The following is a 12,877-nucleotide window of genomic DNA, read 5'->3' as shown; positions in this document are numbered from 1 at the left end:
GCCAACAATGACTTCTCAGTCTGTATTGAAGAATCAGTGGGCAGAGACTATACCTGGGGCCAGGCAGATAGTTACTGAGTAGAGAAGACTTAGTGCCTGCATATTAAACACATGTGAATAGTTTCCATTATCAAAAATAAATGTTTTCCTTCATGTTTTTATTGACCTGATTCTCTTGATATATCTTTTATTTTTCCACTTTTTATGGAATTATGAATTTAGAGGAATGTGTCTCAAATATAAGAAAACAACATGGAAAGCATGATAACAAGTGATAATAGCAGAAGTCATTTGTAGCAAATGATACAATAATATAATAGGGAGTGGTTGGAGATTTGAATTTTTTTATGTGAAACATGGACTTAAGCATGGTTTAAACATGGCAAAAATTAAAATTATATTGTGCAGACTATTTTTGAAATATAACAGAGTTAGCAGTCAAATCTGACCACAATATGGCCTTCAAAAAAGATTTTTTGGGTTATATTTTGTCTTTTGCATGTTGTTTTTGAGATTATTGCTCATTACTATTTGCACATGTTCCCTTTTTAGCCATGTCTAAGGTAAGATTTAGGCAACCAAATTTTAGAAGTTTCACAAATAATTCTTTTTTTTTTTTCACAAATAATTCTTATGCTCATCTAGGGTTGGGAGTCCCAGCTATAGGCTCCCCCTATCTCCCACCTAACCCCATCCCCCAAAGAAACTGTTTGCCTTCCAAGAGTGATAGCAACAGCAGATCCTTGATGAGATTCATTATTTAACTGTGTGACTGAGGAGATTTGTGGATGTGACTCATAATCACAGGGAGGCAGCTCTGAATGCTAGGACTAAACCTCATCAGTTGCCATGTATCATATTTGAGGTAAGACTACATTAATAATACATGGATGATTCCAGTGAGGATAGAAAAGGCCCCTTGGCATAGTCTAAGAAGAAGATATAACAAAGGGGGTAAAAAGGTGTAACAGGTGTGGGAGATGTGAGAAATTTTGACCTGAGACTATTACATGATCTTGTAAGCCAGGGAAAATTAACCAGATATTTCCATGCCTTTGAAGAAGCAGCCCTTACATTCTTCCATCCCCCTTTGACTTGATCATGTTCACTTAGTGGTCTTCTAATTACTAATAATATTTCATAGAAACTTTATTATTTGTCAGGGGCATAATGGATCCAAGCATTCTAGTCACTGGGAAGGAATCTTCCTCTAGTATATAAACTTAATAGATTAAAATTAGGGGTTATAAATCAGTCCTCTACCAGCGTCATTAACATGACTCAGACTTCAAAACTCTGATCAACTCCAAACCCACTGACAAAATTCAGTTCTCTGGCTTGCAGTGTTAATGCACAAACGCTTGAGCACCCTGGGAAGCTCAGTTTTGGGAAGGGGTGGGAGAGCTGAGTTAGCAGCACATTCTGAGATATCACTCTGGCATTTTCTCATTTCAGAACCAACTCAGGAAAACTGATTTTAAAACTGTATTTTGATGGCAACTTTTATCTGGAGGATCCAAAGTCCTCGCCATTTTCCCCATATTTTTTCAGGATGCGAAAAATGAGTTGAAGAAATTTGTTAAGTTTCCATGGAAATGGTTCCAGTTAATTCTTTCTGTTCCTCAGGAAAATTCCTTGACTTAGCAATAATGTAATTTCCTGGCAATCCTTTGGCAGTCTTGAATGTAGGGCATCTGAAACACTTATAACTTCAGAGGGAAAATCATTGGCTCTTGTAATCCCTTTTCCTTCCAGCATATCATGAAAGAATTAAATAATTTCTTTTTTTTTTAAGATTTTATTTATTTATTTGACAGAGAGAGACAGCGACAGAGGGAACACAAGCAAGGGGAGTGTGAGAGGGGGAAGCAGGGAGTCCAATGCGGGGCTCGATCCCAGGGTCCTGGGATCATGACCTGAGCCAAAGGCAGTCACTTAATGGCTGAGCCACCCAGGAGCCCCGAATTAAACAATTTCTTTAACCTTCCTTAGAGAATATGTCTAGTCCCTTCAGAAAATCTTGATTCTGACAAACATTTCATAAAAGGGCCTTTTTTTGTTGTCCAAAAAGAGATTATCATTGGTGAAGCAGGTACTGCTTTTCCTACTATACCATGAAATCCCAGGATAGTTAAGGAGTAATCATTAATTCAGAAATAAGCAGTTTTGATCTCCTAATATGTCCCATGGACTGGATGGTCATAAATATCTGAAAAAGTTTAGAGAAAAAGGATTGGAAAGAGTAAAGACCAAAATTCTTTAATTTTAAAATCTTCCCAATTATTCTTAATGATCTCTTCTGTTCTCATACTAGATTCTGATTTCCCTGCAGACTGCTGTAATCAGGGAGGTTTTCCAACATTTCGGGAGGTTTAATGTTCTTCTCCCTGCAAATAGAATCATATTCTTTTCTGTTGTACAGAATTACTGGTGTCCAGGGTTAAAGGAGTCTAGGGAAACTGCTCTAAGGCAACTAATCTACATCATCATCAGTAAGTCGGGTTTAAATATCCAGAGAGAAGAAATCCATACAAAATTTGAGTAAGATTTTCACATCCTAGCCATCAAAGAGTTTTAAAAATCTACTGATTGTTGATCTCAATGAAACAAATTAGGTACCAATATGGACAGATATTAATCCAATAAAACATTTTATAATTAGGTTCTTGTTTCCTTTCACTATTCTCCCCTCCCTCTTCTTTCTGGGGACAGAGGGATTATTTTTCTGTACACACAGTAGAAGATTATTGGTCTCTAATAGACACTAGCAGCCTTTCCGTATGTTGCTTTCTGGGGTAGACAGAGGACAATTGGTAAGAGTGAGAATTCCAAGGATCTCTTCATTCCTCTTGCTATTTGTCACCTTCCTTCATCTCTGGTGGCCTTCTTCACATTTTCTCCTCAATTTTAACAGAATTTAATTAAAACATGATAATTGAGTAATTTATTTAAAAATGCTTCAGGGAAATTTTCTCCTAAAGAGCTCAAAGCATCCTCTCTCTTTGTTCTTTCCAAATCTGTGAGGTATGTGGGGGAGTCCTGATAGGAATAATCTCTACTTTGCTAATTCCTTAGGAACTGTTTGATTCTAATTGTAGAATGATCTCATACGGAGGTCTGCACTTATTTCTAGAGAGAGGTAAAGGTACAGTGGAAGGATAATAGTAACCTTAAAAAGATAAATCTTTTCCCTCAAACTATGAAATCACTAGAAATGGAAAGCTTTCAAATAGAGGCTGCTTCTTCTTCTTCTTCTTCTTCTTCTTCTTCTTCTTCTTCTTTTCTCTCTCTCTCTCTCTCTCTCTCTCTTTTTTTTTTTTTGCATGTAAATCTGTAAGCAGTATATCTGTGTGTTCAGGGCCAGAAATTCAGCTTCATTATGTACTGCATTCAAGCATCATGTACTTAATTGGAAGAATGATCTAAGTACAACCCTGCTGCCGTGGGAAGTGCCACTTGAAGTGATGGATGAAGATCACACATTTAAGGACATACTGTTGTTTGGAGGACAATCCATGACGTCCTAGGAGCAGGTCCACTGAGGTGGTGTATTTAGTAGCTCAGTGGGGTGCGAAGTGGGTGCAATCAGTGCCTAGCCATCTCTATGATGACACAAAGGGACACTGGCTGGGGGGTGGCGGTGTTCAGTGGCTACTGTGAGATAACCTCTTGGTTTTATTTTAATGTCTTTTAATAATTTACTAGTAGCAATTTCAAGGCAATGCTATCTTGGACTAAAGTTATTTCCAAGGGGCGTTGAGATTATTGATTATCAGAGCGAGCCCCCTATATCTGTCACCATTTACATTTTTCATTTTTAAATTTTAACCAAGCTCTTATTATCGGGGGAAAAATCATAACAAATAACCTGCTAGAGTTTCTCTTTTCAATCAGAACCGTGTATGTCAGGGAAAATTGGAGGCAGCAGCCTCTTCGTAGAGAGGAAGGAAAATTTTTCTGTGTGTGATGTCTCTGTAGCTACGGTTTCCAGTTTTTTTTCTGCATGACAAGTAAGTGTTCCAAAAACTGCTAGATCAAGGTCAGAGGGCAAGAGACTGGTGAGACAAGGGTCTAGTCTTAGATTGGAATTCAATGCAGAGTACAGTAATCCCATGCTGGTCCCCTTCTTTGGGGAATCAATCATCTGTTCCTCTGCTCCCAACCCTCTCAACTTACACTCCACAGGCTTCTCTCTAGTGGTCTATTAAAGCATGGTCTCTGTGCAGGTTAGAGAATTTGTCTTACTTGACCTTCCTAGAGCCCTGGTAACAATATCATCGACACCACTACAAACATTCTCACAAGGCTGTTTCTTCCCTTTATTAACTGAAATAATTTTCTTGTATTAATCTTATGCCAAAATTATATTTGGGCAAGACACTAATTAAAGAGTACAACCAATCAGGCACACAATTATTTACTTCTATCCTCAGAGACTTTATCCAATATTCGTAAGACTTCTTTAAATCTTACTTAGAGATTATTAAATAAGCTGAAGTTCATGTCAGTACCTTGTCTCTTAGGACCATGGAACTTGTCACCATCAGATTGTCTTTTGGCTGTCTTCTGTTGAAACACTGTAAAAAAAAATAGCACATAATATTTATCGAACACAAACATAAAAAAGAACAGACTGTGGGAGTCTCCAGGAAACTAGAATGCGATACCTCATTTTCCTTAGTAGCAATTCTTGAACTGTATTATTTTTGAGTAGGAGGATTATTAAATTTACAATTTTCTCATTTACGCAGCTTATCAGTCATTTAGAAAAGCATTTTCCTTAGGCAGAGAGTGCAATGCCGATGGAACACCTCGTTAAACTATTTAAATCAAGATATGATTCCATTCTGATATCAGGTAAAGCTAAAGGGTGCATTTTGTTAAAACTGATAAATGTTAAAATCACATGAAAAATTCCATTTGCACAGAAATTACTCATGCTGCCTTTCTGGTGATAAGCAAGGATAATGACTGTTTCTTCTTAAACAGATGAAAAGACCGCTGTATTTCACAGATGTAATAATAAAAAAGACACTTTATTCTTGCATCATCTAGCTAGACCTCAGACCTATTAAAGCAGCTTATTCGAATTACTTCATTATCTGAAAAGTGCTTTGTTCTCATTTATTATTTCTCGCACGAAATTCTGTGAGACAAGTCAGCATTACTCACCCCATTTTGCAGATGAAAGATAAAATTGATTGTTTAATATTTATTGAGCACCCACAAAGTTCCGTACAGCTCTGGCATTCGTTAATGAAAAAGCCTATACCTTTTACAACTTGACTTTAGAAACTGAACATCCCAGAATTCGTTCCATTTATTTTTTATGGGTAGTCTGAATTACAGGGTTTGGGAACTGCTAGAGGCCTTGGAAATTGAGTCCAACCTTGTATGTTTAAAGATGAGGGAGGTGGAAGTTTTACTAACTTGTAAAGGGGCTAAGTAATTTCGCAATGATCCCAGAACTATTGTTAGTAGAGATGTGATTTAGAGCCTCAAGCCTTTAACTTCAATCTATTGCTTGGTTCTCCACAGCACCGCTGTCTCTTCTCTTCCATAACTATTTCCTTTGAAAGATAAAGGAGATTGAGGGAGCGGATTCAAAAGAACCCTTGAGCATTTCCAGCAGGCTTGGGTCTCTTGTTCCTCTTAGCAGCTCACCAGGCTTTCCTGGGACAATCGAGCCTGTGAGAGGGAGCAAGCATTGTCTTACATCTTCTGTCTTTAGTTTTAACATTCTTTAGACCAATCTATTATCAAGGTCATACCTGTGTTCAATCCAGATGACATTTTTTTGAATTTAAAAAATTGCCCCAAATCCTATCACATCAAAAATGATTTATTAAGCATATTTAGTTTGCCAGCTATTGTCAAGACAAAGGTACTCTGCCCTACTGTCTTCTTTCAAACAGGAAAAGCAAAAATATTTTCAAAGTATGATGTGTTTAAGAAAAATTATACACATGAAATAACATTTCTGGTTGAAAATCAATTTTCTGCTTGAAGTTAGTATTTGGAAAACATGCTAAGTATAACTTAATGTCAAGTTCTGGGATTGTGGTTTATATTTTTCCTTAAATAAAATGTAACGATGGATATATTGTGTGTGAATATATTTTAGGATATTAGAAAAATTTTTACAAGTGGTGCTTGATTTTTTCCCATTGGCTAGTTCTAAAAAGTCTTGAAAAAATGAAACACTTGAAATTTTAATGACAGGCGGAGTCTTTGAGCGCTTCTCTTTTTGCCAATATTGTGAAGATAATAACTGAAAATGTCTAAGACAAAAAAAAAGGCTGTATTCTGACATCATTAATATGGAAAATAATCTGAATCCAAAGATAAATCCGGACACAAACTCTCCAAATAAAGAGTGCATCAATTGATTAGTTTTAACAATTCTGCTGTATTTTGAAGCTACAGAGTACTTGGAATTAGTTTTTCCAGATTTTTGGCATTAATTTGTTTAAAATCATTTTACATCCTATATGTGGTTCTGCTAACAAATGCCCAGCGCGCGTGAAATGCAGTAAATGCGACGCAAGTCAACACTCTCTTTCAGTTTCTAGCCCTAGAATTATAAAGAGTGTATTTATTTCTTGTTGAGATTTCACCAGGGCTTGCAGCCTGAGGAGCCTGGGATCTGACGAGAGATTGGGAGGGGAGGTGGATGTCTGAGAAGGATGGTTATCAAAATGCGGATAACAGAACTTTTTAAAAGCAGGGTGTGCAACCCATCACACCCCACAGTACAAAGGCCCTTTCTCCCTGGATAATCTCTCTTGAAATTCCCTCCTAACTCACCTCCAGCTGCACCCATTTCAACCGGCCCCTTCCTTCCACCTACACACAGGCCTCATTTCCTTACAAAGACGCAATTAACACATTACCAAACACGCTGTTTTCTCGATGCTACGGAAGTTAGGAGGTATATTTGCAAGTGACGTAATCTTGGAAAAAGACCTATATTAACGTGTCTCCTGAAGAAAGAGCTAGTCCATCAAAACGATCACTGACTCAAACATGCATGACAAGGAAACATACTCTGTTAGCCTTCGGAAAAGTATAGATAGACATACAATTCCAGAATTCGTTAATCTTTCTTTTTTACAGTTAATATTAGCTGAAACATTTTGAATTTACCAGTAAAAACTTTGTTCTAAAAAGCTTTATACGCTTTCTATTTTCCATGCTCACTGACACAACCTTTATCAGAGGTAAATGTAAAGTCCACGTTATCCTGAGAATTGATCATTGGGTTATGGGTCACTTAGCTTTATATATGAAAGTATATACTTTTGTACAAGATTTGTGGTGAATAAGATGAGAGTCTATTTTAAACATACAGAAATTGGGAAAAAAAAAAAAAACGAAAAACACCTATATGCCAGAATGCTAACCAACTCGGCACAGTGGAGAGGGTATAATCTGTTTTAATGTTAACAACATATGTGACATGGGAAAATGGCTTTCCCCTTCCTAGCCTTTATTGTCTTGCTGAGAAAGGTGGAGCTCAGATGAGATTATCTCTGAATTCTCCCTCAACTCTGACATTCTAAGATGCTACCAATTCTTATTTCCCAAGTCACTCCGGGCCCAATGGTGCCTGGATAAATTCTTCAGTATGAATTTAAATAGGGGGCTCTGTTTTGAGGAAGAGATTATTTGTACCGAGGGCTTAGACTAATAGAAAAACTAGAAAGTTGAATCACAGACCAAGATTAATTTTTTATAAAATATGGAGGTGATCCTGGCCCTATGTGTTTGAATTCTTGCAGGATACTATTTTATTTAAATCATATTTTACTGCATCAATGTTCAAAAAATGGTATTAAGGCAATTATGACATACATCAACTTTGATGACTCTGCGTCAGTGAAATCTTATTTTTCTCTTCCTACCTAAAATTGGAATTTGAGAAGAAAGGAAAATGAATACATTATTAGTAGTTGTCACCACCTTTAAACATTAAAAAAAGTCCATAGAGAAAGAAAAACAAATTTTGAGGTTCAAAATAACCTCCAACAATGCCGACGTCCCAAATACCATCCCCATTTATCTTAAATATTGGCGGAACACCTTCTATAAAATCTTCTCTAGAATAGAAATGACACTAAATGGAAAAAAATTAGCATACCATTAAATATTCAAAACATTAAACAAAGCAGAACTATCAGAAGAACAGAGGAGGAGGAGAAGGTGAAATATAACGAAATCACAGGTACTATTTGTCTTTCCAGGTTGCTTTCGTAAGAACATTCATCATGTCAACTGCATTTGTGGCCTATTTCAAGCAAAGGGACCCTTCTAAAGCCACCCTCCTTAAAACATCTGACAAAACTTATCTGGAATTTCTTTGTAAGTGGCTAAGGTAATGGAATGTCTGTGCAATAGCCAAATGCATTCATAAAGATGTGGCTTATAAACAGCAAACCCCTTGATGTTCCATGCCCATTAGAAGTGCAAAATAAAATGTTTACAACTATCACTGAAGATTGTTCTCGAAACTAGAAATTTGATATAAAAAAGTGGACAGATTTGCATTGTGCTGCAGGTTCTCGGAATGATATTGTACAGGTAGCAGCAGTGTGTTTGTTATTCACTCAATAAACTTTCATTACGTTGCTAACTATGTAACCAACTACAGTGTTAGGCAAAGGCAACTAAGACCTAGTCAGAGTTTCCACAGTGCCCTCCATTTTGATGTATTAATTTAAGCAAAGGTCAAATGAGTCCTTAGTGCCTATCCATGAGAAAGCATAGAAATAAGAAACAATCAGGGAGGGCGAAGGTAGTAATTTGACCCTTGTAGACTTACTCTTCCACCTCGTTCTCCCAATTTGCACCCTGTGACAGATAATCACAAAAAAGGTAAAATGAGGTAAAAACAAACGAACAAAAACCCTCAAAGCACTGTCAACAACCCCTTTGTCTAACCAGCAAAAACAGATTAAGAGAATATTCTAACCCTATAAGTAGTCACACTGGTTAAGCAAACTGAAGCTCAGAGGAGAGATGTAGCTTTTTGCAAATTGACCAACATAGATAGAGCACCCCAACTGGCTTAAAACAACCATTTCATTCTGTTATCAATAGTTACAGGTTATTATATCAAACATAGGTCACTACAGTTGAATAGGCACATAAGGGTTGGCGTGGCCACAGTCACGTCAGCCTCGTACTGTGAAGGCTGTCCAACTGAAAGTAGTGTACTGCCTGGGAGATAATATGTAGTCAGCAGTTGTGTTATTCTTTTTTTAAAGGAGAATACTGCAAAAGGTCAACCAGCAGACAGGAGGTCACAGAAGTGTTTAAGCTTACTTCTGAGAGTGGTAGGGAAGAAAAGTTGGAAATCACATAACTACCAGAAGGAAAATGGCGTAAACATTCTAATTCAATGGCAATATCAATTTTCTCCTAAGGAGAAAGCATGAATTTTCTCTCCAATTTGTAATGGAAACTTTAAGTCTAATAGACATGTTCCCATAAAAATCTTTTCCCAAAACAGGAAATCTTATTATAAATTATTTTTTTCTGTTTCTAAGGAACCTAATTTTTACTAGAGTAGAATACAAACTGTTTTTATTTGCATACTTACTCCTTTGATGCAAATAAGAATATTTCTATTCTAGAAATGTTTCTTATCCAGGAAGTTGAGATATTCCGAAAGACAGAGAGCGGTTGGTTTGTGGAATTCTGTGTAATTTGAGCTTGAGGCCATTGCAACGAGTTTATTAGCAAAATCTCCAATCCACCACTGGGCAGGCAGGTCCTCCTTCCTCTTGTTACCAGGCAGGCAACATGCATTGAACACCTATTGCTTGCATAACACTGGACTGGGGGTTCATCTCCTCCCATACTATTTCATTTAGGCTCATTGCCTGATTTTTCTTTTTGACCATTTGTATTCAATAATGACGTAAGTGAAGACATCACTCTAGTAACATCCCTAGTAATTTTCCTTTTGTTTTAAAGAGAAGTGGTTTGGGTTGTTGAGAAGCCATCATAATACTCTGGAAACTATGATGAGTTCATCTTTTGGTTCATGCTTGGTGATTACCAAAAATAACTTCTCTGGCCTCTCTTTTTATCCTTATATCAGGAAATGTTGCTATCTTAAGAGGTAACTAACAGGACCTGGTCATGCTCGCTTTGAGCAGACATTAAATACTAATTATGCCATTAAGACTCAAACTATAGAAATGCAGATTGAAAACTCTAAAAGGACAGGGCTGTTGCTGTTGTTCTGTGTAGTATTCATTATTGATAGTAAATAAATAACTTGGAAAAGTCATGCAAGATGAGATACTGGCATATGAAACCCAAGGTAAGAAGCCAAAGGCACACCAACTAAAAAGATCTAGCAGGTCCTGTCTCACCTCCGTGTCTACAGAATACCCTCCATCGTGGTGATTACCAGCTTTGCATCCTACTCTGTTGCGCCAGCTACGGTACCTATGTCATTTCAATTCCCATAAAAACTCTATGCAGGAGGTTTTCCCTGCTTCTTCTTTCTTCTTTCTTCTCCTTCTCCTTCTCCTTGTCCTTCTTCTTCTTCTCCTCCTTCTTCTTAAGGTACTTACGTCATTTCAATTCCCATAAAAACTCTATGCAGGAAGTCTTCTTCTTCTTCTTCTTTTAACAAATGAAGCAAGGCTATATCACTTGCACAAAGCTACACAATTTTTAAGTGGTTAAGTCATGATTCAAATTCAGTTTCACCCAGCTTCACAATCTTCATGAATTTCATTCCACCATGCTGCTGGTCCCTCCGAGGAGGCTCTTCTCAGTGTGCCAACCCCACAGAACATCTTGTTTTTCTCCAACTGTTACATATTTAGAGGAAAAAAAAGATGTACACACTAAAAGTGCTGGTGAAAAATATTGTGAATTTAGGAAATCTAATTTGAGAAAAAAGACAATTCGTGTGGATAGCTATTTGATCCGTCTATGATTTCATGTTCAAATGACCATTCTCTGAAGTATTCTATTCAGATGTTTACTTTGTCCTAACAATGGAAACAATCCATGTCATGGTTCTCAACCTTGGCACTGTTGACATTTTGAACTGGGTAATTCTTTGTGATGGGGCCTTTCTTGTGCCTTGTAGGAAGGATTAGTGGCATGCCTGGCCTCTACAAACTAGATGCCATTAGTACTGTCCCAGTGATGATAACTGAAAATGTCCCTAAACATTGCCAAATGTCTCCCTGGAGGCAAATCGCCACCAGATAAGAACTACTATTCTAGGCCAATCAAACTTCTTATTAAAGAGATATTTAACAGAGACTCTATAAGTATCCAAAGTTAAAGGGGAAAAGACCAGAATTCACTCTGCTACTGAATAAAAATTTAAGTGCTTGATAATATTTGCATTTATTTTTCACATGTAATATAAATTTTTTAATGTCAATTTAGACCACAGTTGATTACTCTTTCTTCCTTCGCTAACATGAAGGAATTGAATTTCTGGAAGATGAGGCTGGAAAAGTTCTTCATTATTATGCCAACACTCTAACAGATGGTCAGCAAAGTCCTTCATAGGTTTCATCCAATGTTGCTGTGATGTGCTGCTGTGAGGAGGACAGAAAGCCCCTGGGTTCCACAGGCAGGCTGATTCCCTCTGAAGGACAGTGCGAGCACAAGTCTGAACAACGTTCCTTTGTAGAGCTGTGCCAGCACCCTATCAAGGAAAGGGGATAAGGGGAGAATCACGGGGGGAATACAGGGACATTGCTCTTACAAATAGAATGACATATATGTCCCTCTGTCCTGAGAGCATCTGTGATATACATACTAAGTCCTGAAGCTAAATGGCTTGGACAAGGTCACCCAGTCACAGAGTAGGATACAAGGCACTTGACCTAAGTCTTACTTTAATCCACTTGACCATATTTCTTCACTAATGAGGACAGAGATCATTCTGTTCTCTCACATATACGATGATAAGGATTAATTTTCCTAAGAGATTCTACAAGGTCTTTTTTTCTGTTTGCATTTCAATTACATTGTGTGTGATAAATTTCAAGTACAAATGAATTGCAAGTGGAAAATTTCTGAGAGCAACTGAGTTGTACTTGACATTTTGGGGTCCCAGTAGCTGAGTAGCTCTCAAAAAGGTCATACACAACTTTGTTGCTCTGCAAAATGCCAAGGGCAACTCAGTAGCAATTGAGAATTGAAAGGGAAATTACATTCTACCCCACACCAGCAACACCGACTCTGAAGAAGGATCTTGGTTCTATTAATTGTGTGAGGGGAAAATGGGAAATTGCCCATTGATGTTGAAGAATTTTCCTCAATAGGCAGTTGTCTCTTTGCATGCTTTATGGATATAGTTTTACTACCAATCTATATACATAATGCAGAGTATTCATTTTCTTTCCTTGATTAGTCTTAAATCAAGAAATATGTCATTAAGGAGGACTATAAATCCATATTAATTTCTCCATATTCTTGAAACTTAATGAACTTGATCCTTTGCCATATTACAGGGAGAAAACACATCTGAAAGCATACAGACTTCAGAAACTTATCATTTAAGAAAAATAAATTATTCTTTTGTTGTTTTTCACCCAAAATTAGAGTATGAGAGTAATTGAATAAAAAATCAGAAACATATCTCTTAATAAAATGAACCATGGGTTTAGTTTTGCATCAATAAGTTACATTTCCAGGGGTGACGGTCAAAACAGAGCCTCTCTCTATTATATTACGCTGTGTGAAAGGGGTTAGAATGCTTAGCTGTACGTCAGTATCCAAGAACTTTGGCCTTTTTTGTATGATCTCCCCTTTTCACATTAGTTGTACTTCAAGCATAGGATGGTTTAACTGTCAAGACAAATACCATATGATTTCACTCATATGTAGAATC

The 12,877-nt window shown here is 37.1% G+C and overlaps 1 protein-coding gene across 1 annotated transcript in view; it reads right to left on the bottom strand.

The window, feature by feature from the left end:
• The window catches only part of BANK1 (B cell scaffold protein with ankyrin repeats 1), a 278,201-nt gene that overhangs the window by 19,844 nt on the left and 245,480 nt on the right, over positions 1-12,877 (bottom strand). Inside the window, exon 11 of the mRNA XM_026509651.4 lies at positions 4,512-4,577. Within this exon, the coding sequence (XP_026365436.1) occupies positions 4,512-4,577 (66 nt within the window). The remainder of the gene's footprint in view (positions 1-4,511; positions 4,578-12,877) is intronic.

This window comes from Ursus arctos, unplaced genomic scaffold (genome assembly GCF_023065955.2).
Source record: "Ursus arctos isolate Adak ecotype North America unplaced genomic scaffold, UrsArc2.0 scaffold_9, whole genome shotgun sequence".
Taxonomy (NCBI): Eukaryota; Metazoa; Chordata; class Mammalia; order Carnivora; family Ursidae; genus Ursus; species Ursus arctos.
The sequence above is the reverse complement of the archived record's forward strand: the minus strand, read 5'-3'. Positions and strand labels throughout refer to the sequence as shown.